Here is a 13,819-nt window from a genome sequence, read left to right as displayed (position 1 = left end):
TTTTAAATCTATTTTTAAGTGATTACAAAATGAATTTTTGTTTTTACTTATCTTAAGATAAGTAGCTTTTGCAAATGATTTGAGAAATAGATTATGAGTTTTTTCTTTCACATAATTAGGTGTTTGCAAAACATTTTTTTGCTTTTGTTTCCTTTAAAATAAGTTGTTTTAAGCTATAGTTTAAAAATATCCATGTACCTGTCTTTTCTATTTTAGTTGATTTTTCAGCTAATTTGCAAACACCCCAAACTTTTAGAAATAATCATTTAGGTGGTGTTTGCAAATGATTATTTAAAAGTAGAAGTTAGTGATTGTGATTTAAATTAGTTTTAAGTGCTTATTTCTAAAAGTTGGGGGTGTTTGCAAATATTTCGGAAAATGAACTAAAATTGAAAAAGCAGGGTTATAGGTGCTTTTAAAAAAATAGCTTAAAACAGATTATTTTAAGAGAAGCAAAAGCAAAAGTTGATTTTGCAAACACCTAAAAACAGATTATGAGCAAAAAAAAGCCCATAATCACTTTCAAAAAGCATTTGCAAACACCACCTTAATTCATAATCATTAACTTCATCTTTTAAATAAACTTTTGCAAACACCACATAAGTAAGTACTCGTGACCCTGTTTTTTCTTTTTAAATTGATTTTCCAAAAAAATTGCAAACACCCTCAACTTTTAAAAATAAACACTTAAAATGAACTTAACCAACAATCTATAACTTCTACTTTTAAATAAACTTTTGCAAACACCTCCTCAGAGGTTTAAGTGGTGTTTGCAAAAACTTTTACAAACATTACGATCTTTTGTTTGTTCATAATCTATTTTTAGGTGTTTGCAAAATGAACTTATGTCTTTACTTCTCTTAAAATAGGCAGCTTTAAGATATAATTTGTAAAGCATCTATGACCGTGTTTTTTTCTATTTAAGTTAATTTTCTAGCAAATTTGCAAACACCTCCAACTACTAAAAATAAGCACTTAAAACCACTTAACTCACAATTTATAACTTTTGTTTTTAAAAAAACTTTTGCAAACATCAGGCATTTGTATCATTGTTGTTTCATGTAAATCTAATTTATAAGAGCACTAAGAAATTTCACAAAAATGAGCTGAACAATTGATTGCGTAAAATTGATTTTTTTAAACATAGGTGCAGTCTTTTCTAACTTATAAAAAAATAAGCAATAATTTCAATTCTTTGCAAGTTCTACTTTTTCAAAAGTCTTTTTTTATTTCCTTTTTTACCTTGGCTCCTAAAATCATAGGGGCGGCTAAGTATAAACCAACAACTATAGAAAATATACATTTAAAATTGGACCAAAAGGTAAGGAAAGTTAGGTGAAGAAATCCTGTAAAATATGTTAGCTATGATTATGATTGAAAAAGACAAGCACAAAATTACTAAAGCACAAGTCTCTATGAAACACCACTTTCTTTAAAATAAAACAAAGCGTAAGTTACCGCAGTCCCTCGGTTAAGGTCAAATTACGAAAAACCCTCTCATATTTGGCTAATTACAATCACCACCTTTAACTATAGATCTCCAAACACGTCCACCCTCATAGTGTCAAATTCAACAGAATTTTCTAGATTATGTGGAATGTTCTCTATTTTGTACTCGTTTTGTGCAAAAATGCAGTTTCAGATGCACCACAATCTGATTTTACAAGTCAAGTGACATATCTAATGACCATCTTGTTTTAAATTGTGGTGCTGAAATGGAGTAAAACGGGTACAAACTAAAGAATATTCCTATAATCTAGAAGATTTTAATAAATTTGATACCGCAATGATAGATGTGTAAAAAAATTCATAATTGATAATTAGTTATAAACATAAGGGGTATTTTTGTAATTTAACCTTATTTCAGATGGCTTGTAATTTTTACCCTAAAACAAATGCATGTTTCGTGCGAACAAATAGAATTCATTCTACATGATGGCTCTTGACTCTTGTCTAGGCACATTTTTTTCTTCCAAAGTGTTGAAGATAAGATCTCTCTCTCTCTCTCTCTCTCTCTCTCTCTCTCTCTCTCTCTCTCTCTCTCACTAGTTCTCAATGGCCGGAAACCAAACTTCTTTCGACGCGGATGTCGAAAGCCATCTCGAGGCACCGATGCGTTGCATGGGCCTATACGTGGCCGCAGCGTCTCTAATCTGCACGGCGGCCATAGCGGCCGACACCGTGCACGGATTCTGGAGAAAGAGATACTGGTTCCCATCGAGATACTTCGCCCTAAACGCCACCTCACTAACCCTACTTGCCGTAGCCGTAAAGCTCCCGATGGATCTCACAACCCGCATGTACGCGGTCACGGACCGCCTCGCCAAAGTCAGCAGCCTCGTCTTCATATCAACCGCCATGGCCAACTTCTTGCCCTCTCTCGGCTCGATGAGCGACAACGACGTCTTAATGAACGTCACCGCGTTATCTATTCTCATCGTCACGGTCACCGTCAACGTCACAATCCAGGTCATACAGATCCACGCGTTCCTCAACGCCAGGGTGGCGTTCCCCGAAGAAATCCTCGCCATCGGCTGCATGCTCCTCATGCTCGTCATGTTCGCTTCGACGGCTCTGATGATTCCGTCCACCAAAACGTACCTGGAGAAAAAGTACCACGACATGCACAAAACCGCGACGAACGAGGAGATGCTCGATACGGGGAGATCGTGTAACATGAAACTGAGAGGTCTGATCAAGAAGTATTGGGTGATGGCAGAAACCAGCAGCCCTCAGTTCGTGATCGCTCGTTCGGTCACGTGCACGACTTCCGGTGTCATCAGCTTGATTATCGCCGCCGTTCTATTGGAGGTCGAGATACGAATGGCGATGCGGGTTGATGTATTCAATCAGTCGGTTTCGAGCTACGATTGGTCGACGAAATGGGTTCTGATTTCTCAGACTATCGGAGTTCTGTTAGGGACCGTCGCACCGCCTTCCCGATGGTTCGTCGCCATAAACTGTCGGTCGAGAAATGAAGGGTACAGCAAGACGAGCATTCGCGATGCGTTTTTCACCGTCGAGGGGTATTGGACTCAGAAGATGGTGGAGTGGAGACAGAGCTCGTTGTCGGTACGAATTCGACATCGCACGAGCAGAAAACTTCTCCATCATCTGAGAGGGGTTTTTCTTAAGCTCTGTATTTTTCTACAGCATGTTGTTGTTCTTTCTAGCAAGCTGCTGCTTTTCGTTTCTGTTTGTGTAACGATTCCGATCGTCTCGTGCGTCGGCTACGCCGGAAAGTTGAAGAGGCGGAAAGGAATATCCTCGGAATATTCCACCGCTGATCCGGACTCGGACATCGGGCGTTACGTTTTGCTGCTCGAAGGGGAGGTGAAGCTGTCTACAAAGAGTTTGGAGAATATCTTGAACGAGGTGGATAGCGTCATTCGAAAAGGCAAGAAACGAAAGCCGACGAATTTATCGATCCTCGTGAATCGATCTTGCAATTGGAATGGAGTTACGGAATTCGACAGTCGTCGAATTCCGAGGCTGCATTCTCAAGAAGATGTCCCGTACTGCTGGTCTTTACCTATAGTCACGTTGACTAGCATCGCGCTTGCGCTTCCGAATGTAGAGAAGCGTAAATCGGAACAACTAATGAAAAGTGTGACCGAGGGAATCTCGTACGTAAAGCTCATAGACGAAACGCTGGATAAAAAAGGTTGTCTCGAGAACATAAGAACGGCAGCAGATGTCGTCTGGGTACAAGTCGAGATGTACCACAAGTGGCAAGACCGGGATCTTCGCGGGCGAAAACGCCGACGAGATACTACGACAGCTCTGTGACAGAGCCGAAAAAACCGTCGTCGAGTTCTTGACAGAAGAACGAGATTGTCTGATGAAGAATCCTCTTAACTGGCCCGCGCACGTAATCGCGGCAAACTCGATGTACAGGTTAGGCAGAACAATCTTGCTGAGTCACGGGGGCGAAAGTGACGAGACGGACGACCGAATGTTCGAGCACTTGTCCGTCACGATAGCGGATGTACTGGCTGCGTGTATGACTAATCTAGGACGCGTAATAACGATCAAGTGTCACCGTAACGCGATCGAGGAGAGGGAGGAGAGTGTGCGTAACGCGGCTCGTCTTCTCGGCGAAACTGAAGAGATTATCGCACATCTCCACCAACGCGAGCTGCCGTTTTCGGACGCTGACCAGACAGCTTCCATCGAAGAGTGGCGAGCGGTAATCAAACGGGGAAACAAGGTTAATATCGAAACGGGTGCTTCGGAATACAGAGAAGAAATTGTCGATATAAAAGTCGAAGTATGATGATATAACTTATGTTGTCCGTTATCTAAATTAATACAATCGGGACAGACAAAATTCTATTAATTTACCGAAATATTAAATTATCGAACTGATAATTTAATGCGTTTTTACCAACTGAGGACCGGAAGAAATTATTATTTAAACTAGATTATTAATTTATCGAGTATTAATTTATCGAAGTTCTACCTAAAAAAAATAAGCTTTACTTCTGCAGATTTGAAGGGATTAGGTAAGACTTTCATCAGACCAAGTGGGGACTAAAGGAATATTAGTTCACTAAGCAACATCAATTAGGACTAATCAGTTTAATTAAATAACATCCTGTCATGATGACAGAGAATATATAATTTTCTATTAGGGCGGCTAATTGCAAGATCCAAAAACAGTTTTCACTAGAGCATAATCTTTAAAGATCTAGTCAACAAAATCGGGAATTAGATGCTACACCTGATTATTTATACGGAGTGAATTTGGGCCGTAAATCTACACATAAACCCCATGTGTATGCATGTTTAGTGGATAGTTATTTAATGAATTCTACTGTTCCAATACACCCGATGTATAATAATTAGGTGTAGTATCTGACTCCCCAACAAAATCCCAAAAAACCTCGTTAAGGGTAATATTGGGAAAGTATGGTAGTGTGTAGAATTATTCATGCAAATAGCAGTAATCTCAGTGTGACACTATGATGCCTGAGTTCAGTGGCGAAGCAAGGATTTTATAACTAGAGGCCGAATATACACTAAAATAATCAAATTTTGGGGTTCGGGGACAGCGTCACTGAAAAATATTTAGGATTTTTTTTTTTTTTTTTTTGACAAAACCAGAAGATATGAAATTAAAATCTTTTTAGAATTTTTTTGCATTAATTCAGACTTTTAATGGACTAACTAATAAAAATTGTGGTGGGACTGAATAAATATATAGATATAATCTAGTGAAAAAAAATTCAATTGAGGATGGACTTCAGTAACTCATATATTATTTTTCTATGTTTTCTTCACTACAATACCTAAATTCACTTTTTATACAATACTAAATTGTTAAAAAAATATAAGAGCACAATACAAATGCAATAAATTAATTATATATACATACATATATAATAATAGTAAAAAAAATTAACATTTGAGGTGGGGGGCATGGCCCCATCTGGCCCTACAGTGACTTCCCCACTGGCTGAGTTTCCAAGTCAAACCTAATGTTCTTGAATACTAGTATATATATAAAACCAAATTTGAAATTGTAACAAGTTGCCACTATTTTTTTGTTTAAGGGCCCAAAAGGCAAGACCAATTAGATCTTGGTCCTTTGTTTATCAGTTGTTGAGCAAACAAACAAGAAAATTTCTCATTTATCACTTTGCACTGCAATAGAATCAAAGGACTTACCTCCGATAATTCGCTACGAATGCCGGGAGAAGATGTTGTTGCTGCAGACGTCGAGAAGCAGCTCGCGGCGCCGATGCCGTGGATAGGCATGTACGTAGCTGCAGCTTCTCTGATCTGCACGTCCGCAATGGCTGCCGATACTTTCCGCGGATTCAGAAGCAAGAAGCATTGGTTCCCGAGCAAATACTTCACTCTCAACGCCACGACTCTAACGTTGTTAGCCGTGTCAATGAAGCTGCCGTTGGATCTCACGACGCGAATGTACGCGGCCACCGATCGGCTCGCAAAGGTCAGCAGCCTCGCGCTTATGTCGACTGCGATAGCCAATTTCATGACATCTCTAGGAACAATGGACGACAGAGAAATGCTGATGAACGTAACCGCTTTAGCCATTCTTGTGGTTACCGTCATAGTAAACGTCTGCGTTCAGATCATTCAAATGCGACAGTTTCTCAACGGTAGAAAAATGGTTGTCGAAGAAATCATAGCCGTAGTCGTCATGCTCGTTTCTCTTGTTATGATGGCATCTTCGGCTGTAATGGTTCTCGCAACGAAACGGTACCTGAAAACAAAGTACCACGAAATGCTGCAAACGACTTCGGACGAACAAATCGAAAATCTTACGTTCGACAAACTGAGACTAATGATTCAGAAATATTGGGTGATGGCGGAAACTAGCAACCCTCAGTTTGTGATAGCTCGTTCCGTGACCTGCACCACGTCTGGTATCCTGAGCCTGATCGTTGCTGTCGTTTTATTGGAAGTCGAGATTCGGATGGTGATGGAGTACAATATACTTCATCAGTCGATTTCCAACTACGCGTGGTCAACGAAATTGATTCTTTTCACTCAGACTATTGGAGTGATGGTGGGCACCATTGCACCAGCATCGAGATGGTTCATAGCCATAAACAACTTCAGATCAAGAAACGAGAGCGGAACGAGCATCAGAAGCGCGTTTACGGTCGAGCGCTACTGGACACAGAAGATGGTGGATTGGAGACAGGGCTCGTTATCTTTTCGTATTCGACATCTCAAGAGCAGAAAATTCCTACACGATCTGAGAGGAATGTTTCTTAAACTCTGTATTTATTTTCAGCACGCGATCGTTTCGTCGAGCAAACTAGTCCTTCTCGTCTCTGTCTGTGTAACAGCTCCAGCGATCGCGTGTGTTAACTACGTCAGAAGTTTGACGAGGCAGAAGCGTATATCTCACTCTGTCTCGTCGCGTGATCACGAAGTGGATATACGGGGTTATGTTATGCTGCTCGAAGGGGAGGTAGAGCTGCCGAAAGAAACTCTCGAGAGTATCTGCAGAGAGGTCGATGAAGTCATACGGAAAGGAAAGAAGCAGCAATCGAAAAACTTGTTGAAACTTCTAGAAAAATCTCGCAGCTTCAACGGGGTGACGGAATTCGACAGCCATAAAATCCCGGGCCTGAATTCTCGAGAACTTCCTTACTGCTGGTCCTTACCTGTGGCAACCCTGACTAGCATCGCGCTTGCGTTTCCCAATGTTCGAAAGCACAAATCTAAACTTTTACTGAACAGTGTCACCGAAGGGCTTCGTCTTATGAAGGTAATAGATAAGGCATTGGATAAGAAAGGTCGTCTGGCGAATGTAAGAACTGCGGCCGATGTTGTCTGGGTTGGAGTTGAACTGTACCACAAATGGCAAGACAAGGATCTTCGGGAAACGTCTCTTAAAGGTAAAAATGCCGAAGAGATACTACAGCAGCTTCGGGACAAAGCCGAAAAGACTGTCGTCGAGTTCAGGAGAGACGCACGAGACTGCCTTATGAGGAATCCTCTTAACTGGCCCACAAAGGTTATTGCCGCCAACTCGATGTACAGGATCGCCACAACAGTTCTTCTGAATCGAAGTGACACAACGGACGAGGAATTGTTCGAGCAGTTGTCGGTTACGATAGCGGACATACTGGCAGCATGTCTTACTAATCTAGGACATGTAATAACAATGAAGTGCCACCGCAACGCAATTGAAGAGAGGGAGAAAAGCGTGCGTAAAGCAGCGCTTCTTCTCGGTAAAACCGAAGAAATCATTGCTCTTCTCCAGCAGCGCGAACTGCCAGTCTCGGCCCCTGATCAGGCAGCTTCCATTGAGGAGTGGCGAGCACTAGTCAGCCAGGAATTCAGTTCCAAGACTAACATTGAAATAGGTGTTTCGGAATCGAGAGAAGAACATGCAGACGTAAAATCTGAGGGATGAGACATATCTTCTATTTACTTTTATCGCCCCTGGCTACGAAATTTCTCTATCATCCAAACTTGTGATTTTTCGTTATGTAGCACTAATCTAAATCTGATGGTTTGATGATCGAGCAAAACCATCAATCCACCGTAGAGATTAAGAGTTCGGTTATCACGTTAGTTCATCATTCCTTTAAATTTCTGAGAGCAGCACAGTTAAATTTTAAAATTTCGGATAATTTTAGATTTTCTCCACCATGTTTCTAGAGCAGGATCTACTTAGATATATTACACAACATAAGTCATATCTAATCTTATGACTAAAAGCCAAGACAGTTGAGATAATATTATAAATAGGAAAAAAATTTCTGTAGCTGCAGCAGCCAAAATTGAAGAGACCTCTATTCAATGTGAACCAAGAATTTCAATTCATAAACAAAATCAATTAGGACAAAGCAATTGAATTAAATAAGAGTCAATTATTATGATGCTCCCAACTGCAACTTTTAAGACTAAAATATCATGTAAGGAGCCCACACGTCTTAAAAGTTTGTTAAAAAACCTTGAATGCCACGCTGGCATATCAACATGACCCCTACAATAATTCAGTTTCCAGGACATGCCCAAATGTTCTTGAATACTGTAATAAACTTTCACTTTTGCAGGGAAAAAGAAAACCCCAAGAAAATATTGAACACTGGATTCTTGAATACTAATTTACCAATCAGATAAAGCTATTCAAAGGCAATTAGTTAATTAATTCTTGAAGAAATTGCTTACCGAAATGCCGGGAGAAGAAGCTTTCTCTGCAGATGTGGAGAAGCATCTCGAGGCGCCGATGCCGTGGATCGGCGTGTACGTAGCTGCAGCTTCTCTGATTTGCACGCTTGCAATGGCTGCCGATACTTTCCACGGGCTCCGAAGCAAGAAGCACTGGTTCCGCAGCAAGTACTTCACGCTCAACGCCACTTCTCTAACGTTACTAGCCGTTTCGATGAAGCTGCCGGTTGATCTCACGACGCGGATGTACGCGTTTACCGATCGGCTCGCGAAGATCAGCAGCCTCGCGCTCATGTCAACTGCCATGGCGAATTTCATGACGTGTTTGGGGACAATGGACGAGAGAGAAATGGTGATGAACGTAACCGCTTTAGCCATTCTTGTAGTAACTGTCGTGGTAAACGTATGCGTTCAAATTATACAAGTGAGGCAGTTTCTCGGCGGTAGGAAGATGTTTGCCGAAGAAATCGCGGCGGCTTTCTTCATGCTCGTTTCTCTTGTTATGGTGGTGTCGTCGGCTGTAATGGTGCCGACAACGAAAAGATACCTGGAAACAAAGTACTATGAGATGCTGAAATTGGCTACCGACGAACAGATGATCGTGGAGTCCGAGGAGCAAAGTTTCACGTTTGACAAACTGAGATTTATGATTCAGAAATACTGGGTGATGGCAGAAACCAGCAGCCCGCAGTTCGTGATTGCTCGGTCACCGACGTGCACGGTTTCGGGTGTTGTTTCTCTGCTGACCGCTCTGGTTTTAGTACAAGCTGAGATTCGAATGGTGATGGTGGAGAAAACAATCGATAAAAGCGCTTCCAAATACGGGTGGTCGATTAAGTGGATCGTTCTTGCTCAGACGATTGGGGTGGCAGTGGGTACTATAGCTCCCGCTTTCAGATGTTACACTGCAATAAAGTTCAGATGGTCGGAGAAACGCGGCAAAAGCTTTACGGATGAATTCAAAGTCGATGCTTATTGGACACAGAGGCTGGTGGAGTGGAAAGAGAGCTCTTTACCGTTGCAGATTAGAAACCGCAAGTGGAGAAGAGTTCTCCATAAAACGAAAGGACTGATTTTGAGTTTTCTTGTCGGGGTTCAGATACTGATTGTAGTATGCTGCAAAGGCGTTCGATTCGTAACTTTCATCGTCACAAGTCCTATCTTTTCGTGTTGCTACGGAATCGACAAATTGAAGCACACGCTCACCTCCAGCCCGTCGCGCGTTCATGGGATCTCTGAATTAGAAACACGAACGGAGATAGATTTTACCCGTTACGTTTTGCTACTCGAAGGTGAGGCAGAGCTACCTCAGAAGATCCAAACAAGCATCTGCGGTGAAGTCGACAAACTGATTCAGAGAGGTAAGAAGCAGCAACCCAAGAATCTTTTAAGCCTTATGCACAAAGTCGGCAACTTCGGAGGGTTGAAAGAAGTCGACAGAAACCAAGTCCCGAGCCTGCACTCTCAAGAACCACCAAAGTGCTGGTCTTTGCCTCTGGTGACCTTGACAAGTATCGCCATTGCACTTCCGAATATTCCGAAGAAAAAGATAAACTGGCTGATACAGAGTGTGGACGAAGGCCTCTTCTACGTGAAACTTATCGAGAAAAACCTGGATAAAAAGGGCAAGTTAGTAAACAGCAGAAACGGAGCAGATGTCATTTGGGTAGGAGTTGAGCTATACCGCAAATGGCAGGGAAAGGATCTCCACGAAACCTCTCTCAAATACAAAAACTCGAAAGAGACGCTACAAGAGCTATCAAACAACGCCGAAAAAACCTTGGTTGATTTCAATCGAGATCGAAAAGATTTCTTGATGGAGAACCCCCAAAACTGGCCGGTTAAAGTCATAGCTGCGAACTCTATGTATCGGGTCTGCCAGAGGCTTCTGATAGCGTATCAAAGCGATTATCTCCGAGCAGACGAGGGATTGTTCGACCAGCTGTCGAATATGATTGCGAATATAATGGCGGCTTGCCTTACCAATCTAATGCGCGTCATAATCATGAAGTGTCACCACAAATCGATAAAAGAGAAGGAGAAGTTTGTGCGTCAAGCGGCTCTCCTGTTGGGTGAAACTGAAGAAATTCTTGAAACGCTTCACCAGCACAGATCTACAAGGCAGGATCCTGATGAGACGGAGTTTATCGATAAATGGTGTAACTTAATGAAGAGGAAAGTTTAGAGCTAAGCATTAATGAGTTAAAAGATCTGATTCAGTCGAGGGCTGAGCAGAGACAGAGAAAATGAAACTCTCGTATAAGGTAAATAAAGATATCCTAATAGTAAATGTGTAAAGACAAGCTTTCGTTCGGTGCATTATGCGGAATTCACTATAGCACGGACAAACAAGTATCGGCTAAACAGGCGAGGGAAAACACGTCAAGAAAATTTAACATTTGTTCATTTTGTCTTAGAACAATGCAGTATATAGCTTATTCTCGATGCGCTTAATCCCAATCAATCCTTTCGGCATAAAGCTACTAGCATTATTCTCAAAAAAGTACAAACATATGTCTAATTTACAGTCAAAATTAGACACCCTGCTTATAAACATAATTATCCGCACGCGCAAGATCAAGGACAGCACAGCCTGCTTCAGCCTTTGCCGATTACTTCCCGTTGAGACTTAGAATATCGTGGTTATTGCAGTTCGACAAAATAGTCCTATTCGTTTAAGTTCCTGTCTCAAGTCTCGACTGCAGAAACAATATTGCTCTTCGTTTCCGAGGTATCACTAACTTCAGAAGCAGTACCTTCATTTGCTTTCTCAACAAGCTTCAAATGTAGCCAACCTGAAAGGAAACAAACACCTACTACATTAATGCGTTTCTAGATCGAGCTTTCAATTCGGCATTCAAATTTATCCACACAGTTGTTTTTGATCCTGATCTATTTTTTCTTTCTTTCTAAAATTTCACCAAACAGCACGATATTAAGTCGTCGGCTTAAAGAATATGATAAATATCGTCAATAAGACAATCATATGTCTACTGTTAGAAAAAATAGAATATAAAACATTATACAACATAAAACAGCTACTTAATTGGAAGAATATTTTACCAAGTGGGAAGCAGATTGCTGCACCTAAAACCGAACCTAACATCGCATTTCTCAAACGCCAACGGAATGAACCTGGCACTGTAAACATCAAATGTAAAAGAATTAACAAAAAGCATATTACTCTACTCCAACATGAGAAAATGCATTCTTTGAATTGTCCCGATAATTATTTGTCTACTCACTGATTAGACCAAATGTAGCAGCAGTAGCAGAACCAGCTCCAACTACGTTATAAACATCATGCACGCCTCGATTGTCAGCAAGCAGGTTTTGCAAACCGTAAAAGGCGGCAGTAAACATCCCGAGGCGAATTCCACCAACTAGCGAACCACGAGTGACTCGGAGAAATCTTTTCTCCATTGCATCTCTCATAAGTCGATGTTGTTCACGCTTATCTGAAGTGCTTCCAAGCTTCAGTAATACTTCTGCATCCTTGCTCTGTAATAAAGATATAAAGATTTCTCCCTCAACAAAGTCTTTCACGAACATTTGGTATTAGATAACATCCACTAAGAAGATCCCGAATATCAAAAAGTTTGTCATATCCACGAAACCAATATATATATATATATATATATATATATATATATATATATATATATATATATATATATATATATATTAAAAGTAGGCAAAATCATGTGTTCGTTATGAGCAACCCCCTTATGAGCAAAATCATGTGTCAGTATATTATCATGTGTTACAGTCTTCTTAGCTTTTCTCAGCTATTACATATATCACTGTCAGATTAATGGAACGTGGAATGCTCGATTTTGCAAACCTTCTAAAAATCAAAGCTCAAAAGGTGATATCAAACAATCACCTTAATCCAGAGGAAACATGGTCATGAGTATTGTTATGGAACACCAGCATGGATAAGAGGCGATAAACATTCATTTGTTCAACAGAATAAAAAATAAAAATAAAAAGCATCTCAAATCCTTATAATTGGCCTGATTAGAATAAAATTACTAAAAACATCTTGCATAATCTTAAAAAGACGAGTTAAGTATAGGTATGAATACTTACGACAGAAGCAGAAGCCTCTTTGCTACCACCGTAAAGCAAGCCAGCAAATACTCCAACAACAGTTGCCGTCCCCCAATTGACAGTCCCAGCCAATTTTTTGGTCCTCTGTCGTACAAAACGAATTTAATCTATCAATCCTAGACAAATTACTGCCAGATTTGTGCATATCATCTTAGGCCTCGTTTGGTTGCCAAGATAAGATTAGCCAAGATAAAATTAAATAATCTAATGAACCCCAATTGTATTATTGGACCTTGGAAGATCCGAAACATGCCTAAAAGGCAAGATAAAGCACGATAACATAATATTTGCGGGTCGACCCAGCAAGTAATCGGAGATACCAAACATCAAACAAAGTCTCATTTTTTAGTTAATCATGGCTAATCACCCCAACCAAACGAGGCCTTAGACTAACATTTAGAGTAACAATTAACAGTCATTTAACCATACTAAAAGAATCAAAGAGTGAGCTTAGACTTAATCTTTCCATTCTAATAGCATATTTCAAAATAGCAAGAACAAACAAAAAAAGAAAAAAAAAAAAAAAAAAAAAACCAATTCACAGTATTTAACAAGAAAGAGAAAATTCCACAGAAAATTCCAGATCAATCGAGATAAAATACATGAAGCACCATAATTTTCAGATCACTCAAACACAATGCACAAAAAAAAACGTATGCATCCTGGATATGGTGAATTACATACATACTCTGACTTACATAATTGACTGTTTCTTCTTGTTTTTCAGGCGCTTCCATTGCTATCGAATAAAGAAAAGGTGAGAACACTAAACCCTAACCGAAAAACCTCCCGAATCGAAGCTGAATAGCAATACGGCACCGTTTTCCGGATTTCAAATCGTAAATCTTAATTCTATCAATGATTATTCAAAATTCGGAAATTTAAGGAAGCTGGTGCAAGAGATGAACACGGAAACGGGTTCGGGTCATCATTATTCGGGCGCTGCTCCGCATCCACTTTCTACAAACACTTCAGATTCATCAACTCGGTCGCGATTTTTGAGCTGAAATATTACTACACCCGATTTATTTATTTTTGGGTTAAA

At 40.4% G+C, this 13,819-nt stretch overlaps 3 protein-coding genes and 1 non-coding gene across 4 annotated transcripts; 3 read left to right on the top strand and 1 right to left on the bottom strand.

Annotated features, from left to right (window-relative positions):
• Positions 1 to 1,978: 1,978 nt before the first annotated feature.
• Positions 1,979 to 4,339, top strand: LOC105974908 (uncharacterized). The gene has a single exon (XR_016033601.1). It is a non-coding gene; the product is annotated as an uncharacterized LOC105974908 (transcript).
• Positions 4,340 to 5,535: 1,196 nt separating this feature from the next.
• Positions 5,536 to 11,140, top strand: LOC105974910 (uncharacterized). Its single transcript, XM_013000068.2, has one exon. It carries the CDS (start codon positions 5,690 to 5,692, stop codon positions 7,898 to 7,900), a length of 2,211 nt encoding a protein of 736 aa, XP_012855522.2. The 5' UTR covers positions 5,536 to 5,689; the 3' UTR covers positions 7,901 to 11,140.
• On the top strand, positions 8,666 to 10,846 carry LOC105974911 (uncharacterized). Its single transcript, XM_013000069.2, has one exon. The coding sequence runs from the start codon at positions 8,666 to 8,668 to the stop codon at positions 10,844 to 10,846; it is 2,181 nt and encodes a 726-aa protein (XP_012855523.2).
• LOC105975065 (Mitochondrial import inner membrane translocase subunit Tim17/Tim22/Tim23 family protein) lies at positions 11,022 to 13,796 on the bottom strand. Its single transcript, XM_013000236.2, has 5 exons — positions 13,473 to 13,796; positions 12,754 to 12,858; positions 11,907 to 12,162; positions 11,725 to 11,802; positions 11,022 to 11,456 (listed from the first exon to the last, which is right to left on the bottom strand). Exons 1-5 carry the CDS (start codon positions 13,509 to 13,511, stop codon positions 11,350 to 11,352), a joined length of 585 nt encoding a protein of 194 aa, XP_012855690.2. The 5' UTR covers positions 13,512 to 13,796; the 3' UTR covers positions 11,022 to 11,349.
• Positions 13,797 to 13,819: the final 23 nt, after the last annotated feature.

The sequence above is a fragment of the Erythranthe guttata genome, chromosome 9 (genome assembly GCF_056151865.1).
Source record: "Erythranthe guttata isolate IM_541 chromosome 9, IM_541, whole genome shotgun sequence".
Taxonomy (NCBI): Eukaryota; Viridiplantae; Streptophyta; class Magnoliopsida; order Lamiales; family Phrymaceae; genus Erythranthe; species Erythranthe guttata.
This window is presented reverse-complemented; position numbering and strand designations above follow the sequence as displayed.

Coding starts and splice junctions, on each gene's coding strand:
- LOC105974911 (XM_013000069.2), top strand. CDS start 8,666: ATGCCGGGAGAAGAAGCTTTCTCTGCAGATGTGGAGAAGCATCTCGAG.
- LOC105975065 (XM_013000236.2), bottom strand. CDS start 13,511: ATGGAAGCGCCTGAAAAACAAGAAGAAACAGTCAATTAT. Junction 12,859..13,472: donor AAGAAGAAACAGTCAATTAT/GTAAGTCAGAGT, acceptor TTTGTACGACAG/AGGACCAAAAAATTGGCTGG. Junction 12,163..12,753: donor AAGAGGCTTCTGCTTCTGTC/GTAAGTATTCAT, acceptor TCTTTATTACAG/AGCAAGGATGCAGAAGTATT.
- LOC105974910 (XM_013000068.2), top strand. CDS start 5,690: ATGCCGGGAGAAGATGTTGTTGCTGCAGACGTCGAGAAGCAGCTCGCG.